Source organism: Agelaius phoeniceus, chromosome 15, assembly GCF_051311805.1.
Source record: "Agelaius phoeniceus isolate bAgePho1 chromosome 15, bAgePho1.hap1, whole genome shotgun sequence".
NCBI classification, from domain to species: domain Eukaryota; kingdom Metazoa; phylum Chordata; class Aves; order Passeriformes; family Icteridae; genus Agelaius; species Agelaius phoeniceus.
The window spans coordinates 6,839,658-6,860,698 of NC_135279.1; the positions used below are offsets into that span (position 1 = coordinate 6,839,658).

At 50.6% G+C, this 21,041-nt stretch overlaps 1 protein-coding gene across 1 annotated transcript; it reads left to right on the top strand.

The window, feature by feature from the left end:
- The first annotated feature begins 577 nt into the window (after nucleotides 1-577).
- CSF1R (colony stimulating factor 1 receptor) lies at nucleotides 578-20,875 on the top strand. Its single transcript, XM_054642764.2, has 21 exons — nucleotides 578-772; nucleotides 5,218-5,463; nucleotides 6,220-6,504; nucleotides 7,761-7,897; nucleotides 8,567-8,726; nucleotides 9,565-9,754; nucleotides 10,753-10,868; nucleotides 11,121-11,241; nucleotides 12,002-12,192; nucleotides 12,784-12,896; nucleotides 14,324-14,450; nucleotides 14,930-15,034; nucleotides 15,363-15,473; nucleotides 15,644-15,806; nucleotides 16,354-16,454; nucleotides 16,598-16,713; nucleotides 17,437-17,559; nucleotides 17,679-17,790; nucleotides 18,084-18,183; nucleotides 18,760-18,865; nucleotides 19,325-20,875. Exons 1-21 carry the CDS (start codon nucleotides 724-726, stop codon nucleotides 19,454-19,456), a joined length of 2,904 nt encoding a protein of 967 aa, XP_054498739.2. The 5' UTR covers nucleotides 578-723; the 3' UTR covers nucleotides 19,457-20,875.
- The last annotated feature ends 166 nt before the right edge of the window (nucleotides 20,876-21,041 follow it).

The window sequence follows — 21,041 nt, forward strand, 5'->3', positions numbered from 1 at the left end:
CTGCATGCTGGACCCCAACACCCTCCCTGCCAGGGAAGTGGTGAAGCTGGCATGGGGCTTGGGGGTGATCCTGTGTGGCTACAGGACCCCTCTCTGCACCAGGGATCACACTTTTGGTTACACAAAATAATTTGGCATCTTCACTGCCTTTTTCCCACCTGGGAGCTGCCCTAGGCTAGATTGCCTTTGTGGGTCTGTTGTGAGAGGTCTGCCATGCCCTGTGAGGGTTCTCAGGTCCCAAAGCCAGCACTGGGCCTGAGGTGAGACTTGTCCTCCTGAAATAAAATGGAATCCACTGCCTGCAAGTGTGGGGACACTTTGTGTCCCCATGCAAGGCAAAAGTGTATAAATGTCCCTGGGCACTGGAGTGGCAGAAGCCAGAGAACATCAGGATTCTCCCAAACCCCAGCATGGTGCAGTGGCCCCTGCCAGTCTGGGGATGGGCTCCTCTCTGAGACCTGAGGGGACCCTGCAGCGGGGTGTGCACATGGCCCCACCTCTGCCATGGGTTTGTCACTGGTGACGTGACAAGGCATGGCCTGGTTTTTTTCCCCCTGTTTCAAAAACAAACAAAATAGGGAATTTGTTAACTTGTGGTCAGCTCAGAAAGGAGAAGCTCCTGAGAGGGGAGTGCTGGAGAAGAGGCACCCACTGCTTGAGAGGATCCTGCAGCAGCATCGGCTCCACGCTGGGGACGCCTGGGGACACCACGGGCCTGGGGACATGGCTCCTGCTCTCCTCCTGCTGCTCACCACAGCTGGCTTCTGGCATGGTGAGTACTCCCAAAGCCCCAGGTCACTCCAGGGGAGCTGTGGGATGTGGTGAGGGTTTCCTGGGTATCTGGTGTGAGTGCTCCATTCCTTCTCTGCTGAGGAGGCCTTGGTGGGGACGGGGCTGTGCTGGAGCTGGACTCACAGACACTCAGCTCTTGGAGGTGGAGAGTGAAGCTGGGCTGGGTCCCAAAAGGCTGCTGTGGGCTGGGATGGTCCCTGTTTGCTGCTGCATGGAGTGGGCACTGCTGTGAGCAGGTTCAAGGACCCTGGGCATGGCTGGGCAGAAGGTGTGTGCTCTGTGGCACTGCAGGGAAGAGATACCAGTGCTGGAATTCACTGCAGGCCTGGCTGTAGCAGCTTCCTGAAGGTCACCCAGAGCTGGCTGCAGTTAGAGAGGGAGGGCAGTGGTGGAAAGAGGGTGTGTTGCTGGTCTGTGTTGGCTCTGGAGCCTGGCTTGCTCTTGGCTGCCTGCAGCCCTGCCAAGGCAAGGCCAAGGAGGATGGAGAGGTGCATGTAGCAAAGGAGAGCCTTGGGGGGATAGGAAACTTCCCACTCCATGGGTCTGGATAGGGTTTAAGATGAAGGAATGGTTCAGCAGCAACTGTGTCCTGAGGGAAGCTCTTTCCAAAATAACACTTTGCTCAGATGGGGAAGGAGCTGGAGATGTTTGGTCTGCAGGTGGAGGAGTTGGGAAAATCAGCTGCAGTGGCACTTTCCAAAGCACCTTATGCCTGGCTGGAGTGTCTGAGGATTGCTGGTTTGCAGGGCTGTAGAGCCAGGGTGTGATGGAAACAACTCAGCCAGGCAAGAAGGGAAAGGTGAACACGCCTGTTTTTTGAGGCTGCAGAGATGGCCAAGAAGTGACAACCCACCAACCTCAAAAAAGAGTCACTAAGCCTGTTTTGAGGTTTACAACCAAAGAGGTGGAAACCAGCATTACTTATCTTGCATTCTGAAGTGCAGGGAACCTCTCAGGTCCTGTGTGGTGCTCACCTTAATATTCCTTTTGAGCATGCCTGGAGACTGTGCTGTGAAGTCCTCCTTGGAAGGGCACAGCCTGTGGGGACAGCATTTAGCATGTGACAGGCAGTGAATCCTTCTTGGGCCACTGCAGTGCTCATCTTTTCAGCCCAGGACATCTGCATCCCTCTCACTTGTTGTTTCACTTCAAGTGACATTTATAATATGTTGAGCATAATTTTCTAATTGTCTGCTGTGCTGGGAACTGGGTTGTGAAGGCTTCAGGGTTTTTCATGTCTTGTGGATTTTTACAATAATAGGGACTAGGCAGGTCTAATGCAGATCTGTGAGAGATCATAACAATAGCTTTTAGGATCTCCCCAAAAGTTCCTTGAGCCACTGGCCAGTGCCAGATCACCATCTGTGACACTTTCATGAGGCACTGTCTGCCATGCCAGGCTGTAGGACACACATTTGTGTGGGTACCAGCACTGCTGGCCATTTGCAGCTCAAAGCTGCACCATGCCAAAGTTCTACAAAGCAACAGCCTCCAGCTGGAGCCAGAGCCTGACTTCCTTCTCCTGCCTCTTGGATTGCCAGGGCATCTTCTGTGAGCACCCAGGGCTGATGAAATGTGATTTTTGTGATCTGGGCTCTTGCTGAGGGAGGGTAAGGGGCTCAGATCAAGCAGAGGAAATGTTGTAAACCTGATCATCTTGCATCTGTGTTCTTGGCCATCTTGAGATGTATTCCTGGGAGGTTTGTTTTCTTTTTGTGGGTAACCTAAACCTCTGAGGTAGAAGCTCCAAGCAGAGCTGTGATGAGCACACTTTTGTCCATCCAGATACTGTAGGTGACTTTGAGGTCCTCAGAAATCAAACTTTTCCTTGCTATCTCTGAGGGTGGGACAAAGGGAGCTCAGGTCTGGTATGGATCCCTCTTTGGACCAGACCTTAGCCTAATTACTCCCCAGAACTAACTCAAAATCCTGGTGGCTGGCTCCTGTGGTAAGGATCCTGGGCACTTCTGTCATACCAGCCTTCACTTCTCCTTCCTCACCAAATGCTCTGCAGGGGAGAGCAGTGTTTTGGCTGGCATGGGAGAGGCAGGGACTGTCTGCAGCTGTGAGGAGAGGTCATGGTTACACAACCCAAGTGTGGTAAAACCTCTGGCCAGCAGTTACTGGCAGTGCTGCGGAAGCTGCTGGAGAGCAGAACAGAGCCATCCCTGGGCTTCGTGCAAGATTGCACAGTGGTCAGCAGGGACAGAGCCTCCCCCAGCAGCTCTGCTTCCCCATTCTGGAAAGGACCCACTGCTCTGACTCATCCCCCAGCACCCATGAAGGAGTGGGTGCTCAGTGACCTCCAGCTCGCCTTGTCCTGCATTTGGTGTCTCTGTCTTGTCTGTCCTCACTCCACCTGTGTGGTGCTTACAGTGTGGATGTGAGGCTCTAGTGACAGCCTGAAGGCTTTTTCCTCACTGCTCTGGAGAGCACCTACCCAGAGCCTTTTCTGGCCCCAGCACCTCAGTAGTACCTGTGAGCTGGTGACAACAAAGATGCACAGTGAGGTAATTTCTGTTTGTTTTGTTTTCTTTCCTTGTCCTCCTGCAAAAAGAGTCATTTTCCCCATGAAATGGTGCCGAAGCCCTGGATGTGGATGGATAGCCAAAGCAGAGAGTAGGTGAGGGAAAAGGATCCAGTGACAAAGAGTTAAAGCAACAGAGATATCAAACCCCACTAGAAAACACAGCTTAGCAAAAAGGGAGGAATGCTTTCCCTCAGATATGTGGAAAATGTAGCTTTGTAAATTATTCTGGGGTATGTTTTTCTCCACTCTGGGCTTCTCCTCTTTCCACAGAAAGATAAAAGAATTAAAAAAAAAAAAAAAGGGGGGGGGGGGGAACAGGGAGATAAAATGTCAAATTTTCCATGCTCCAAAGATTCTTGTTCTCTGCTTCTCCCTACAGGGCCAGTGAGTTTAATCTAGGCCTTGTCTGAGCTTCCCCATGGCCACTGTGTCATTGACACACACCAGCAACGCTCTCCAGGGTCTTCCCAACCCTTTGATGCATGGGGGAGTCATCAGCCCAAGATGGTTTAAATGCTGCTCTTTGGGCTCTGCTGTGTGGGCTCTGGAGGGCACAGCCCTGAGCACAGCTGGCAGCCCAGCACACACAGCTGTACCCTGGGCATTGCTTTCCTCCCCTAAAGAGCTGTGATCAGGGCTGGATGAGGATGGGGCTGTGCTTCTGCTGGCTCTTACAGGGCCAGTGTCCATGGCAGGAGGATCACTGCCTGCAGAGCAATGAATTGATAATTGCACAGCTCCCTTTATGGTTAGTATTATTTGAATGAGGGTGTGTGTCCCTTTAAATGTGAGGTTGGGCGAGCGACTGAGAAGGAAAGCAGAAGTGGGAGAACAGCCCTGGACAGGGGCTGGGAGGGGGTGCAGAGCCCCCCAGGCACAGATAGCCATTTGCAATGTGTTTCCTGTCCTCCCTGAGGGCCTGGAGCGGGGTGGCTGCACCACTTCTTCCCCAGCCCTGTGGCACTGATTCATTCTGCACTTCCCCCCACCCTAAATATAGGAGGTGACTCAAGGAACTCGCTGACAGGGCAAAACTGGGGAAAAATATTTCCCTCTGACACTAAGGCTGGAGTAGGACCCTGGTTCCCCTTTATTCAGCCAGCAGAGCAGGCATCTTCAAAGCAGAGATGCTTCAGAACTCTGGCTGGTTGTGATGCTGGTGTCTGCAGGACTGGTGTGTTGTATGAGCAACTGCAGCTATGGGCTGTCATCAGCTCTTTAGCTTTTCCATGCCTCAGTTTCCTCTCCCAAACAGGAATAATAATAATGTTGTGTCGTTTCCTAATGTTTTGTTGGTGTCTGTGAGGAGAATGCAGTGTGTGCTTCCATGATACACACGAGGAGGTGTCCTTCAAAATCCAGTACTTGGCAACAAAAAGCCAAATTATATGCACTGACCTGCTCTGCAGGAGCCTTCCAGGTCTGTTCTAGCTCATCTCAGCACCAATACAACAAAAAGCCCCATGCACCAAACTTGGCTTAAACTCCCCCAAATGATGCTATGGGCTAACCCAGTCCACAGAGCAGCTCCAGCTCTGCCACAAAAGGAAAACTATTGTAAGAAGAGGCAAAAAATCAGCAGGAACAATTGCCAAGCTGGCATTTGCCCTAATCAGCTCCAGATGATTGTTTTTCCTGTCCCAGTTGTCTAAATGCTCAAATGGCAGGGAAGTGTGGAGGGTGGTGTTTCTTCCCTGAAATGCATTCCTTGGAGTATCAGGCCATGTGTGTCTGGTGGGACAGAGAATGGTGGAGTGATGTGAGCCAAAAAGCCAGTCTGAATCCCAAGCTCAGCCTTTTCCTGATGCTGAGCTACTCCATTCTCAGCAGTGTGAACTCCAACAGAGAATCTTTAGGGATCATTTTTGCTTTCTCACTCTCTCTTTCCCTTGCAGGCTCAGCATCTCCAGTGATCAGCCCTGACCCCCCTGCTCTGGTTGTCAACACGGGTGATCCAGTCCTCTTGCACTGCTCAGGAGAGTCTGAAGTTGCATGGAACAGCAAAGAGGTTACATTCAGAAACCACACCAGCAGCACCCTCAGTATTCCCAAGGCCACTTACAGGAACACAAGCACCTACAGCTGTGCTTATGTCAACAGCAGTGACAAGGGCGTTGCAGCCATCCACCTGTTTGTGAGAGGTAACCCTGCTTGTCTCTTCCCATTGGCAGAGCAGCCTCCTGCAGGGAGCACTGCACAGGTGCTTTCTGCTGTGTTTGCTTGTGTGCCTGGGCAGCAGGGCAGGCTCCTGGTGGAGCCACAGCCATGTGAGGCCACACAAAATGGGGCCCATGGTTAAAGCACTGGGATAAAGTGTAGAGCTACATCTCATATTTGTGTGGATCTCTCCCTCCTTCTGCTGTGGCTTCCCTTCTTGAAAAACAGTCTGTTCCGTGTTGTAATGAGCAGTGAAAAAATCAGAGAACTCTATTGCCAGTACCTCAGATAAGGGAGAGGGTCACATGAATTACATCCTCCCAACATGACCTGAACCCCAAATATTCATTTATCTCAAAAGAAGCTGTGCTGTGGTAGCTCTACCACTTGACTTCACCCCTTCCCTTGTACCACAAGTGCTGCCCTGAGCAGGGAAGCTGGAGGTCTCATAAGTAAAATTTTCACCACGGTGAAAAGTTTAATTAGAGGTATGCATATTTTCAGCCTCTCTTATCCATAGCCATTTGTGAGCTGGTTGCTGTGATCCCCTCAAATGCCTCAGCTGGAGCTGGGTTTGTCATGTGAGTGTTTGGAGGCTGAGTCAGGCAGGCTGAGCAGGGCTGCCCCAGCATCGAACTCCCACTGGGCAGCAGTGCTGGAGGCTTGCCTTGCTGGAATGTGTTTCTCACTTCAGTGCATTTTCTGACCCCTCTCACAAGGCTGTCCTGTCTCCTCTGCAGACCCTAATAACGTGTGGTACACACCCTTTTTCCGGATCTGGGGAATCAAAGGTGGGAATGTTGATTTCCCCTGTCTCGTCACGGCCCCCGAGTACGGATCCAGTGTGACTCTGATAATGGATGATGCCTCTCCTCTCCCACCTGGGACCAACTACTCCTTCAGTGCTGAGAGAGGAATAACACTCTACAATGTGCAGAGCAAGCATAAGGGCTATTACCGATGCCAAGCACAGATAAACGGAAAAATACAGACTTCATCAAGAATAAAACTGGTTGTGGAAGAAGGTAAAGAACAGGGGTTGTTGCTGTCCTAAGGGCCACATACAGCTAAGCTGGGCACAGTATATAGTTAGGGAAAGACCTTCTGAACCTGCAGTTTCAAAAGGTCATTTCATGGAGGCCAAATTCCATCAGCCTCTGGCAAGCTGGTTCCTTCAGATGGGTTTGTATTGGAATAAGATCCCAATATTACCGGGTGGAACATGCCTGGGCTCTTCTGGCCTTTGCTGCTTGACCAGAGGCGGCAGCTGTGGTGTTTTCACCTCAGACACACCCCTGGCTGGCTGGATGTTGCAGCTGGCACTTGGAACAAGTCCAGGCAAGCAGGAATTCAGTTTTTACCTCTAATGGAAAGGCTTTAGGCGAGGTGAAGAGGAAAAGGAGATGGATTCTGCCAGAGGGTTAATCCAGAGTTTTATTCCATGGTCACAGACCTCCGAATCTTGGTAACAGCACCAACAGAATCCAGACCACATGGTCCCGTGTCTTTTTAAGCCCGGGGAAAGGGGGAGGGAAGGGGTAGGTGTGCCACCAACCAGGTGGAAAGGGGGGCAGTCTCAGGGGACAATGACACCTGGACTGGCCAATGACCCCAGGGCTGAGAAGCATCTTTTGAACTTGACCAACCAGACAAGGCCCTTGCTGGAATGTTAAGATTGACGGACAGCACTTGGCAAGGGGGAGGGGGAGGTTGGCACACCTGGGAAACTGGGGTAGCTAAAACAGGATATTGCTTCACACTGCAACAGGTTTGCATGGGTTCAGCAGTCTCCAAATCTTTGCAGGCACTATCACAGACCAGAGAAAAATCTGTCCAATGTTCTGCAAGTCCTCAGGTCCTGATGCTCCATCTGTAACCATGGCAAAAGCTTCTCCTTCCCTTTCAACCCACAGTCCTGACTGCTGTACTCTCCCCCCCGTACTGCTTCCCACAGACATGTGCTCAAAAGGGAGTGGTGATCTCTAGGGAAAGGAAGGCAGGGGGTAAAGAGGATGGAAAGGAGGAGGTAGAATCATAGAATAGAGAAATAAAATAGTTTGGGTGGGAAGAGACTTTGAAAATCATCTAGTTCCAACCTGCTAGATCAGATTGTTCAGCCCCCACCTATCCCAGCCTTGAACACGTGAGGATGGGGCATCCACAACTTCTCTGGGCAACCTGTGCCTCAGCACCCAAGGCAGCCAGGTCCTGGGGAGTCCCCAGAGCTCATGGGCTCCCTGCACAAGCTGACATGGATCTTTCCCTGCTTGCCTTTGTGCAGCCCTGGAGAAGCCTGTGTCCGTGGTGATGGACCCTGTGGACCATGTGCGGATCGTGGGAGAACCTTTCCAAGTCACCTGCAGAGTGATTGCTCCTACCCACAAGTATGACATCAGATGGGAGACAGCAGCAAAGACAGTAAGCTGGGGTGTGGGGCTTTCCTGGAAAATGGGGGACACAGGGCGGTAAAAACTGCCCAGACCCACAGCAAAGCCTTGAACTACCCAACCAATGCAGCTATTCAAGCTGTAGAAATTTGAATATCCTTTCTTTGGGATGACACAGGATTAAGAAACACCTGCCTGTTGTCAGATTTGTGCTGCAAGAGAGGAGAGTGTGTTGTTTCAGCTGAGTTTATTGGACAGGAGCCACAGTACCTATTAAAGCAACATTTCTCCACCCAGCCCTGCCAGGGCTTATAAGCAGCAAACATTTTCAGGACAGACTTGTCCAGAGAAAAGATACATCTGAAGAAAAGGAATACATTTCAAAATCTCTGTGATGCTGATCTTCTGCTAGATGGTTGGATGAGGTTTGCTAGAAGTCCTTATTATAACTGATGCCTTTATTAAGGTGATGAAACCACACACAAGATATGTTTGGATCACACAGTGTAAGGCCAGGGTGCAGTCTGACAGTAGCTATAACCTGACTGCTGTGGAATATCTGCCCTGGATCCTTGGGGTTAATGTGCCTCTGGGTCTCCACACAGGTTGCTCTCAGGGATGAGCTCTCAAGCCCAGAGCAGGTGAGATGTGCTTGTTCTGCCCTCCCAATGTGTGCTGTTCCCTGCTCTCTGCCTGACAGGTCAAGAGAACTAAAAGGACTGACTTGGAAAATGGTGACTACTTCATCAATGACACCCTGTCCGTTGCAGCTGTGACCATGGAAGACAGTGGGAAGTACATCTGCATAGCTAACAATTCAGTAGGATCCAGGAATGCCTCAACAATGCTTCAGGTAGTAGGTAAGTACTTCCCCAAAAGCCTAGTAGGGCTGAATCATGTGTAGCCTGGAGTATTTGCTGCTTCTGCCTCCATTCTCTTCCTAGGTTTGTTGTTGAAAACATTATTCTCACTTGTGCCCAAGGGCTTACATGGGAACTATGGAGCTGCTAGGAAAGGAATTGGTGTTCCCTTCGTATCTTGAGGGGCCAGAGGACATGTTTTGGGCTCTGGGTGAAAAATTGGAGTGCTAGTCTTAGTCTCTGTGCATTTATAAACAGCTTTGAAACAGTAAAAAGGGAGTGGGGTGAGGTTGTGCTGGAAGACCAGGAAAGGCTGGTTAGAAGGAAGGGTGAGCCACATGAGCAGAGCATGGATCTGATCTCTCCCAGCCACAGATCCACCAAAGGGGATTCAGGTCTGTTACACACTTGTTTGTATCTCAAGATGTAAAATTTATCCTTACAGCTCACAGTTTGCTGATGATCCAAAACCACAGCTCAGAAAGAAGGCTCAGTCTGTTCTCTCCTAGTGAGAAGTCAGGATTTTGGCTAAAAGGCTTGTCTTTTCTGAACAATTAGGAGATATTGTTTTACCTCGTCACTTCCTAGGATACAGCATGTACAACTTTCCTCAGAGACTTCACTAAGATTTCCTAGCTCTCCTCAGGCAGCGCCATGACAAAGAAATAATTTAAGAGTACTCCTTTGGGAACATAACCTGTGTAATGTTTCACTCCCTCCTGCAGTCTCCCAGCTGAGGCTGCTCTTTCCAATAATGATCCATTTATGGGGCTGCTGTAAGGTTATTCCAGGTCTCTGGACATGCCTGCTGACAGCCATGCTCTCCTCCACCCTGCAGAGAGAGGTTACGTGCACCTGACCCCAGTGCAAGCCACCAGCCTGGAGGTTGCTTTGGGAGAGAATGTGGAGCTGCAGGTCCACATTAAGGCTTACCCAAAACTTCTCCAGTGGGCCTGGGAACACAGGAATCCCTTGAAGCACTCTAAAACCACCATATTCAAGGGTGAAATGATCTCTGGAAACAACTGGTATGTGCTGTTTGTCTTCTACACTACTATGGCATGTTTCCAAGAGAGTTTTCCTTGAAACAGGCAGGCCCTATTCTACAGAAAACTCTCTGGTTTTAAAGAGGGAAACTGTTCTGCATTTCTGTTTTCTCTTTCCAGTATTATTAGCAAACCACAGTATGATCAGATCAAGGAGGACACCACCCTTCTCTAAATTGGTGGCCTTCTCTTTAGAAAGCCTTGTGGGAATCAGTATCATGTTTGTGATCTGCTTGTTCAATTCCGCACTCTCCTTGCCAGAAGAAATTGCAGGAGAGGATGAATGGTACAAAAACCTTAATTTCCTCACTGGTCCTTGGACCCATCCGCTGCTCTGAGGTTGAAAGAGTGTGCACTGAGAGGCACTGAGAGGCACTGAGAGCCCCATGTCACAAACATTGTTATGTGAATGTGATCTAACAGAGGGTACAGGTCTGCTCTTCCAAAGCCTGCAGCCAACTGAGACCAAGGGGAGACTAAAAGAAAATAATTTCATTTGTTAGTGGTTTGGGCAATTCCCCTTTCATTTTCTTAAAAACAAAAAACAATCCACAAGAGGAACTGTGCCACTTAGCAAAAATTATGGTTTTAGGGTGAACTCTTTCTTGCACTGGGGGCTGAGCAATGGGCTGGGGGCAGAGGGGAGTGGGCAATAGGGAGCACAACTTCATGGAGAAACTCATTCTGCCAAAGGCAGGAGGACCAGCATCCCCCGACCCTTGAAAGGCAATTATTTAGATGTTAAATTATTTCTGAGCATTCACCCACCTGTAGCCTTTCAGAAGTGCTGAAGTGCTCTTGGTGGCAAAAGGTATTTCACCTAAGGAAGATCAGCTCCTCCCTACTTCCCCCACAGAAGCAACTGGCAGGCTCCCTGATGGGCTGGGATTAGTGCTGGAAGTGTTCCAGAGCACAGGAAGCAGCAGCATCTCACTGAGCAAGGCCTGTGTGCTCCTCACAGTGTTTCTCTCTGTGAGCAGGTACAAGAACACGCTCTCCCTGAACCGCCTGAAGGAGGGAGAGGGAGGCTTCTACACCTTTTATGCCTTCCACAGTGTGACCAATGAGTCAGTTACCTTCAGCATCTCCCTAAAATGTAAGTGCTTGTCCATTCTTTCACCCTGCTTGCCTCTGGGTCTGATTCCCAGTTGGAATAAAACAGTTGGTTGGGGTTCCAGGCTGCTTCCAGCTCAGCACGCACAGGGCACAGACCCAGCCCAAAGCTGCCTGTGTGTAGCACAGGGGTTCCTCTGGTTTGTTGTTGCATGCATGGAAAGGAAACCAGAGCATGGGGGATGTGCTCTTCCTCTGGTCACGGCATTCACTGTTTTTGTGGCTTCCCCAACAGCTTCTCCAAGGGTCTGCAAAATCAAGGTGCCAGCTGATGGCTCCAGCCTCCTGCAGTGCGTGGCCATCGGGTACCCTGCCCCACGCATCGAGTGGTACCAGTGCCCCGTGCACTCTGACAGGTGAGGGCTGCCCAGGGCTCTGAGCCCTCCATGCTGTGCCCCTGGCCCTGCCTGGCATTCACTGAGCAGCACCACATGGGCTCCTGGGCAGGCAGTACAGCAATCCTGCCCAGTAACAGCAACAGGGATGCTGCTCTGCTGGAAAAAGCGGTCCTTGGGGTCTGCCTGAGAACAGGGGGAACTTTCTATTCCTAAAGTCCTGAGCTTGAAGAGATTGTCCACCTGTGATTCATGTTCTCCCCATGCTTTTCCAAGGAATATATGGATCCTTTGGAGAGGTGCCCTGGTGTATGTTGCTGTAGAGGTACATCCTGGCTGGCCCAGTCATCTTTCTGGGACTTCCACAGGCCTGAGGCTCTGCAGAGCATGGGTTACTGAGCTACAGAGTCATGGGAAGCAACTGCAGCTGCCTGGACAGGGCTGCTGTGTCTCAGGACCAGCCCCACTGAAGGGACTGATAGCAGAACACATAAAGTGTTAATTAATAGTGCTGAGCCACATAAAGGCACTCATGGCTCTATCTATACAGGGCTGTGGTTGGTTTTGCTCTGGTCCCCACAAATCCATGGACTGAATGAAGGGAGAAAAAAATACTCCTGTGTTCAGGGGGAGATCTTTAATTGGGCATAGAGTAACACATCTCACAGAGCTGCAAGCCTAATTCCCTGTGTCTCCTCTCTTGTCTGACACAAGCCCCCCTCAGCTGTGAGCTGCTGTGCTGCAGAGCAGCACTCACTGTCCCCTCTCGCCATCCCTGCAGGTACACTGAGGACTACAGACTGATAAGCAATGACTCCAGACCCCAGGTGGTGAATGTGTTGCCCTTCCAAGAGGTGGAGGTGGAGAGCAGCATCCTCTTCGAGGAGCTGGGTGACAATTTCACCTTCTGCTGCGTGGCCATTAATGGGGAAGGGAACGCCTCTGACATGTTCCACTCCCTCACCATCACCAGTAAGATACAAACCATCAGCTGGGCAGAGTGGGGGAGGATCTGGGGGCTTGGAGATTACATCCTTTATGTATTATATCCCCACTCTCTTGCAAGAGAGCTGGAGCAGATTCCACAAGCCCTTTACCCTCACAGATATGGGGCTTTGGCATTTGCCAGTCCTGAGAGGCCTGTGGGAATTTCTGGCTGGGTTATAGCCTGGAGCCAAAGACTGAGCCACACCATGAGCATCTTATAACTGCAGCACTCAGCTCCAGGGCATGGTGCATCCAGCAGCTTCTCAGCCCATGAAAATACAGGGGCTGCCTCTTTTGGTGGGGCTGTTCTTGCAGCACAGATCTTGGTCTTGCTCTGTCTGACCTTCATCTGGTGCTGTTTGTGTGGAAATAGGGGGGTATGTGGAGAACCATTGCAGCCTAGAGTTTGGCATCAAGACCTTCCCTCAGCTCCCAGCAGCTCCCAAAAGGGTGTACTGAGGGCAGTGCTGGGTGTGTGGCATACAGAGGAACCCAAACTGAATAGCTGGGCAAAATGCTCCCAAGAGTTGGGATTGAACTGAGTGTTTACTCATTCTCCTTTTTTTCCTCTTCCAGGGAGTGTCGTGGCCCTTCCAAACAAGCTCTTCAGCCCTGTTCTGTCCACCTGCATAGGTGCATTGGTGCTGCTGCTCCTCCTACTCCTCTTCCTGCTCTACAAGTACAACCAGGTGAGATTCCCTGTTCAGGCTGTGAGGGCTGCCCAGCCTCAGGGGCACACAGCCTCTGCTGGCAGCCAGGCCTGGGACCATCCAGCTTGGAGGGACCAGGCAAGCTGCCTCCCTCACCTCCCCTGCCTCCCAGATCCCATCTGGAGCTTCCTGCTGCAGGGCCAAGCTCATGCACCCAACCCAGGCTATTAAAACCTCCCCTGCCCTGCTCCTTCAGTCTTGTAACCCACAGGTCAGTGTGGTTATTGTTTGGTGCCAGACAAGGGTGCTCACTCTGTGCTGTCAGTTGCAGCTGGTTTTGCTCTGGTCCCCACAAATCCATGGACTGAATTGAGGGAGGAAAAAAAAAAAGTGGTTTGCAGTTTGCATCTACTTTTTATTCTGTTCACTGCTTTATAAAAAACTGTTTTTATGGAGAAACAGGATGGTGTTAGAAGTAGTTTGTTTCCAGGAAGACTTGGTCACTATTTTTATATAAGAACTTGCCCCATTTTCTCTGCAAGGCTCATTTCCAGCATTTGGATTCCTTCTCTGTTTTTTCCACAAACTGAACCAATCAGTAGCCACCTCTGCTCCATCAGTGGGTGAAAATCTCCTGTTTTTCATCTCTCCCTTTTGGCACCCTTCCTTTGACAGCCTATCAAGGCTGAAGATTTTGCAGCAAAGTTCTGGTGCTGGTTGTCAGAAGATCCATCAGAGCCCTCTCTCAGACAAGCACCTACAGCTCAGCAGGCAGAGCTGCCTTTGGACAGTGGTCCAGAGACAGACAAAGATGGATCAATGTGTAAGCACAGATCTGAAATAAACAGCTTTTTGGAAGGGCTTGCAAGCCCAAGAGAAGCAGGACATGTCTATAAATAACATGGTTACCTATCTCAGACAAGTCCCAGCCTTCTCTGCTCAGGGACTCCAGCTCTGCTTCTCTGCCTTGCCCTGTTACTTCTGCCATGACATTCTTGGAAAAGAGAAATTCTTACTTCTCTTTCTCCTTTTTTATTTTACCCCTGTAAGGGAAGTGGGGGTGGGCCAGCCCCACTGTTCTGCTGTGCTCAGCAACCAGGGGTCCAAGGAAGGAGACACAGTGGGGACATCTCCCTCCAGCACCAGCTGGGCACTGTCAGCCACTGCTCTGGTGGGACAGGCTGGATCTCCCAGATCTGCCATCCCAAATGATGGCAACAGGCTGCTTCCAGTGGCAAGAGAACCTTCCTCAGTCATAGGTGATGACTTGGGGGGCTCCATAACTGCAAAGAGTCCAGGCTGTCCAGAAAAAAACCTCTCTCACTCAGTCCAGATTTAAAAGATATTTGATGAGCTGAAATCTGTATCTTCCCTCTGCACCTGCAGAGTGAGCTTGAGGGGATGCTGGGGCTGGAGAACCCTCCCAGCTTGGGAAACACTGAGTAACTGGAGCCTCTTCCTTGCAGAAACCCAAGTACCAGGTGCGGTGGAAGATCATCGAGGCCTGTGAGGGCAATAATTACATCTTTATCGATCCCACCCAGCTGCCATACAATGAGAAATGGGAGTTTCCAAGGAACAACCTCCAGTTTGGTAAGAAGCCTTCCCTGCTGCTTGCCTGGTGGCATGAAGCTCATCAGAGAGCTGAAATGTTTCAAGGGTCAGAGCCAAAGCTCTGGGGGATATCCAAAGCTGCATCCAGACATTCTAGCAGCATCCTTAACCAGCCTTGCTGCTCTCTTCCACAAAGGATGGCAAGTGGCAGGGTGTAGCCTGCCTCCCTGCTCCAAGGAAGGCTGCAGGGGTCTTGTCCCTCCTCTTGCATGTGGGGTCATTCCTAAGGCACAGACTTGGTGAGGCAACGTTTGGGGATGGCCTCTTTCACTCCACCTTTGCTCGCTGTAGAGTTCCCCACAGATGTTTGCCATCTCCTGACTAAGGGATGTGTCATCTTGTGTGAGCACAGCAGGCATCCCTGTCCACCAGACATCCTCCTCAAGGCTGTGTGCAGGACAGCTGCTCAATCTTGCTCTAGCAAATGTCTTAAAAGTACATTTTTTTTCTCTCTGCAGGAAAAACTCTTGGAGCAGGAGCCTTTGGAAAAGTGGTAGAAGCCACAGCTTTTGGGCTGGGCAAAGAAGATTCGGTGCTCAAAGTGGCTGTGAAGATGCTAAAGTGTGAGCACAGAGCAACTTGCAAGGGTTGAAATCCTCCAAGCTCCTCTGGGCAGGATATAGAGTGTGTTCACCAGATGTTGGTGCTCACAGGCTGCTACAGCTACTTTTTAAAGTTGTTTCTGTGCCAAGTACCAGATGCTGGAATCACACTACTGCCTTTTTTGTGGACAGGGGAGGCCAGAGGCACAGTTAGAGGACATAGTTTTCACTCTAAGTCTGTTTCCTCCTTTTGTTCCATAACTCTGTCTGCACCTTTTTCTGTCCTCTCTCTTAACCTCCCCCTTGTCCCTCCCTCACTCCTTCACACAGTCCTTCTCTCACCCCACAGCATCAGCAGACAGGGACGAGCAGGAGGCTCTCATGTCTGAGCTGAAGATCATGAGTCACCTGGGACACCACGAGAACATTGTTAACCTGCTGGGGGCATGCACCTGTGGAGGTAGGACCCCCCAGCCCTGCTGCCCCCACAGACCCCTGACAGGGCCCCTCCTCTTGGCACAGCTGAGCTGATGAGCTGGGTGGATTCTGCTGCCCTCCCAGGGAAAGCAGTCCTCAGGGCAGGGCACAGTAACAGCATTCCTTAATGAACCCTCTCTGCTGCTCTCCCAGGCCCAATCCTTGTCATCACCGAGTACTGTCGCTATGGAGATCTGCTGAACTTCCTGAGGAAGAAGACTGAATCCATAATTATCCAGGATTCTGCCCTGGACACCTCTTTAGACAGTGCTGCTGATTACAAGAACATTGAGCTAGAGAAAAAATACATCCGCAGGTAGGAGCAGAGCCCGGGGGGTGCAGGGCTGAGCAGTGCAGGCCTGGGTACCCACTGGGAGAAGTGTGAAGAGCACTGTGCTGGGGAGAGATCAAATCCTGCCTGGGGACACGCAGGATACCAGGATGTAAAAGCCACTGGCGTTGCATATGTTTAGACCTGGTTATAATTCCAAGTTTTTCAAGGACTTTGACAGCAGTCATTGAATATCCCACAATAAATGCAGGTTTCAGCCCTGTCTGACCTTCCGCAATTCAGAAACAAAACCTTTTGGTTTCTTGCACTATTGGGCACATGCACTTGGTAGGATGGAGCTGACTGCTCCCCGTCACCCTTAAAAAAGGGGAACCCTACAGCCCCTTAACACAGAGGGCCCAGGTCCCCTCTCTGTGTCAGTTTCTAGTTTGCCTTTGCCCTTAAGCCCCTGTCTAAGTCACCTTCTGGGGGCAGGTGTGTGGTTTCTCCTCTTGGTGGATATGGAGCAGGGCAGAAGGTACTGCTGGAGGGTTCTAACAGCCTGCCCCCCTCTCTGTTGCTTCTTACTCAGTGACAGTGGCTTCTCAAGCCAGGGTTTGGAAACTTATGTTGAAATGAGGCCTGTGTCATCATCATCATCTTCAGCAGCATCAGATTCTGCACAAGTCAGGGGTGAGTCAAAGGCTCATTTCTGTCATTTGTGATTTCTTTCTTTTGGCCATCCTGTCTGGTTTAGCTCTGGGAACCCCAACATGCCACCGTTTGTGTTACTCACCAGCTTTGCAGCAAATCTAAATCTCTGCTTTGACTTTCAGGGAGAAGCTTGGAGGAAGATGAAGCCAGGGAGGATCTCCGTCCCCTCAATCTCTCTGACCTGCTACAGTTCTCCAGCCAGGTGGCCCAGGGCATGGCATTCCTGGCATCAAAGAATGTGAGTGCCAAGACAAACACTGCCCCCAGCACACTGAGTGGGAAACACCAGTCCAGCCAAGCAGGAGCCACCCAATCCTGGCTGCAGAAGGCTTGGGATGTCTTTGGATGGGGTAGCCAAGCTCAAGCAAGCTGCTGCTGGACATGGGCCTCTCTGCTGTGTCTGCTGGGTTCAGACAGGCTGGGCCCTGGTGTCTGGTGTTGCCCTGCATGGGAGGGCAGTGTTACAGGGGGAACCCAGGGCTGTGCATCATGCTGGTCTCAACATTTTCTCCCCTGCTTTTACACGAGGTCAGGAGCTTTGTTGTGAAGCTTTCTCACTTTGGCAGTGTCCCTGCTACCCCAGGGACAAGGAACTGAAAGTGGCTGTTGAGCTGACTGCCAGAGCTGGCTCAGAGTGTGACCGTCACCCTGTGACTGTTTCAGGGATGAGGACAGTGTCAACAGCCTTTGGTTCTGACCCTTTCCTTGTGGGGAAGATGACAGCCCCAGGAGTGATTAAAGAACATGTCACAGTGTCTAACACTGCAAATGAAGTGATTGAAAGAGAGCTACAAACACAGAGTTTGTACATGACATGGTGCCTCAGACAGGGCTCTTCAAGCAGTACATGCTTCCCTTGCCCCTACAAGTGTTGTTTTGGTGGCAGGCCTAGGCTGTAGGGAATTTTTTGGAATTGCTGGGGGCCAGTTACTGGGTCTCAGTTGTGGTCTCTTCTCCCCAGTGCATCCACCGTGACCTAGCAGCCAGGAATGTGCTCATATCAGATGGACGGGTAGCCAAGATCTGTGACTTTGGCCTGGCCCGGGACATCATGAATGACTCCAACTATGTTGTAAAAGGCAATGTAAGTAATTGAAATGGACACAAGAGAAGGTACAAGGGTAAAAGGGGCTGGAAAGGACAGACAGGGTGTAGCATAAGCTGCCAGCTTGTCCCAGTCTGCAGGACTCTCTGCTCTTCCAGGCCCGCCTGCCCGTGAAATGGATGGCCCCAGAGAGCATCTTTGACTGCATTTACACAGTGCAGAGTGATGTGTGGTCTTATGGCATCCTGCTCTGGGAGATCTTCTCCCTTGGTAAGAAAGCAAGCTTGCAAACCCCTTTTGTTTTCTGTGGCTCACTACTGCCCTAATGTATCTGCAGAAAAATTTCCAAGAAAGGAGGAAGGTTGACAAAAATCTAGGTTTATCAGGGCTGTAAAACACTGTGTTATGTTTCCAGAGGGACCATTCAAAACAAAGAATCCCACATCATTTCCTCTAACTCAGACCTCCCTGGTGATGCTCCAGGCTGCCTCTTCCCACCCCTCAAGGCTGCAGTGTTGAACACTGTGGTCTGAGAGCCACCTCTGCTCCTTTTACTGTCACAGGGAAGAGCCCCTATCCTGGCATGGTGGTGAACAGCAAGTTCTACAGCATGGTGAAGCAGGGATACCAGATGGCCAGGCCTGACTTTGCTCCCTTGGAAATGTGAGTGGATGCACTGAGATTCACACAGCAGCAACAGGGGGGCTGGCCACAGGCCGGGACAGGGGACATGGCACAGGGACCTTGTCCACAGCTCTGCTTGCTGCTCCCAGCTGTCTGCCTTGAGGTTAAGGATGATCCTACCAGGCTGCTCCTGCTCCTGTAGGAAAACCAGGCCTGGGCCAGTCTACCCAGCACCTCCTGTTTAGGGACAGGAGGATAGGAACACTCACATTACATGTCTACATTCCTGAACTTGGTGGGGTTTTCTTCTTTTTTTAGTTAGCTTCTTTTGACTCTATGATTATGAGAAGACAAGCCTGAGTAGGCTACAGGAGGTAATGAGTGTAAGCCTGAAGTCTTGATGGCATAAAGCTTCTTGTTGATTAGTTTGCTCCATCCACTCCAGTGTTCACCATTCCCTGGAGCACTGCACTCACCGTGGGTTTTTTGCAAGAAGGGACTGCTCAGTTCTCTCTGCATGTGTCCCTGACATGCAGAGTGCTGCAGGGAAGAGCCTGGGGCTGCAGACCCCTCCAGCAGCACCTACAACCTCCCTGTCCCTGTGTGGCCCTGCAGGTACAGCATCATGCAGGCGTGCTGGAGCCTGGAGCCCACACGGAGACCCACCTTCGACCAGATTGGCTGCTTCATCCAGAAAGAGCTGGAGGTGCATAAGGAGCAGGTGAGGACCTCTGGAGAGAAGGGGGAGGATCTTTCCCCCTGTATGAACACAGCTTCTGGACACGTTTTCTGTGATATCCCCTACCATAAGCTGATGGGAGCAGTGTAGTGTTGGTGGGAAGTGCAGAGAGGCTCCAGCTGAAGGGTTAAGTCATTCCCCACCACGGCCAAAGAGGGCTGGACAGGGAAGCACAGCTTCTTGGCAGAAACCTCAATGTGACAGGCATTCATGCACTGCCAGCACAGCACCCTGCCCCATTCCCCTGGAGCTGCTGTGAACTCTCCCAGGACTAGCTGGCCACAAAAGCACAGGCACATGCCTGCCCTGCCTGTGAGCCCTGCCCTGTGGGCACAGCAAGGGTGGTAGAGTGGAGTGAGCACATCCCCACGGGAACAGGTGTCAGACATCAAAGGGACCAAAACACACTCAGGGTGTTGTGTTTCTTCCTTTTCTTTCAAGGACTACACCAACCTCCCCTCCAGTGCAGAGGAAGACAGTGGCTGTGACACCTCTGGCTGCTGTGAGGAGTCCTGTGAGCAAGAGGAGAGTGGGCAGCCACTTCTCAAGGGCAACAACTACCAGTTCTGTTAGGTGGGACCTTCACCCTGGGGCTGATCCTTGTCCTGGCTCCACAGAGCTCACCCTAGGACACAGACACCTTCTGCTTTGGCCTTCTCTGTGCTTTCTGAAGTGTGAGTGTTATGGACTCTCTCACCAAAAGGAGAGCAAGGAAGACACCTTGGGGTCCCTGAGTCTTATCTCACACATAGCATAGAGCTGTTAGGATGGTAAAAAGGCTCCATCTCTACAAGGTACACAGAGGTCCCCAGGAGCTGCCTCCCCATGCCCCAGAGAAGGCTGCAGGAGTTTGGGTTTTGTAATTTTAAAAAAAATACTGGTCACAGCCAAGACATTTCCAAGTGTCACTCACATTACTGAACCCTAGAGTTTTATAAGAACATCTTGAAAAATGTCTGGGCACTGGAACTACTCCACACACTCCCTTTTTTGATGGTTCTGCTCTCTTCCCTTTGTCAGTCTAGCCCTGGAGAGTGCAGTGTGTTTAGAAATGGGTAAAGCTTCTACATAGCATTAAATATGCATTAACCCCTACACTTCCTTGTGCAATCCACCTCTCTGCAGATGATGCTTCTGCAGGGAGTGGTTGGGTGAAGTGAGCCACAGAGCCAACCCCAGGGTTATGTGAACTTGTGCCTCACTAACAGGACAGAAGGACAGCTCTTTCTCAGGTAAAATACAACAGAAAACAGTGCTCTTCCATGAGAGCCCTGAACACAACCCCAATCCAGGAAAGAATGGCAGCTTAAAGAGGTCTAGAAATGATCAACATTACACATATCCTACAGAACTTCTGAGTTACTGAGCATGTAGCAATCACTGCCTTTGTCACTATTACAGACTTGTACGAAATTTCCTTAATGTACTTTAATAGTACAGCTGAGGTGATTTTTTTCATAAGCTAGGGCCTAACACACTTCAACCTATTTCTCAGCTAGCTCTTGCTCAGGGTTACTACTGCCCTGGCCACCCAGTCCTGTGTACCTACCAGAAGCAGCTAAAGAACCTTCTCAGCTTCACCTGACTCGGTGGGTAAAGGATTTCTATTCCAGGTACAGGGAAACTGCAACTGACAGCGCTCAGGGAAACTACAACTGCACTGCAGGTGGCCTTTGTCACACTGAGCAATTTCACTGTGGGCCATTTCTGATTCTATTAAACCTGGTTTTATGCTAACACCAAGTGATTCATTCTTCCTTACTAAATGAAAAGCTAATGTAACTCTGTCAGCATTATAAAAAATAAAATGTGTTTAACAAAATTAATCTCTCCTAGGACTCTAAGGACTGTTCTCAGAGGGGAACAGCTCAGAGCATGGGTGATGCACTGGCCTACCCACTCACCCTGCAACTCTGTTCCTCAGTACCAGTTCTCAAAACCACTCATTCTTGTGTACCACAAAAACGTATTAAAAGCAAGGTTTTAAAGCTCTGAAGTAGTCCCTGTGCACGGATATAATGGAATGTAATTTCAGTTATGATAATGGAACATCTGACAAGTCACCATGTGGCACATGGCAGCAGTCTCTGGGGCAAGTGCAATGGCAAAAGCAGGGCAAATGCAGAAGAGATTCAGCAGTGTTTGTGCCTTTTCTCCT

Excerpts from the sequence above, each read along its gene's own strand:
- CSF1R (XM_054642764.2), top strand. The coding sequence starts at position 724 with ATGGCTCCTGCTCTCCTCCTGCTGCTCACCACAGCTGGCTTCTGGCAT. Across the intron at positions 773-5,217 it reads CACAGCTGGCTTCTGGCATG|GCTCAGCATCTCCAGTGATC; the intron begins GTGAGTACTCCC and ends TTTCCCTTGCAG. Across the intron at positions 17,560-17,678 it reads ACTATGTTGTAAAAGGCAAT|GCCCGCCTGCCCGTGAAATG; the intron begins GTAAGTAATTGA and ends CTGCTCTTCCAG.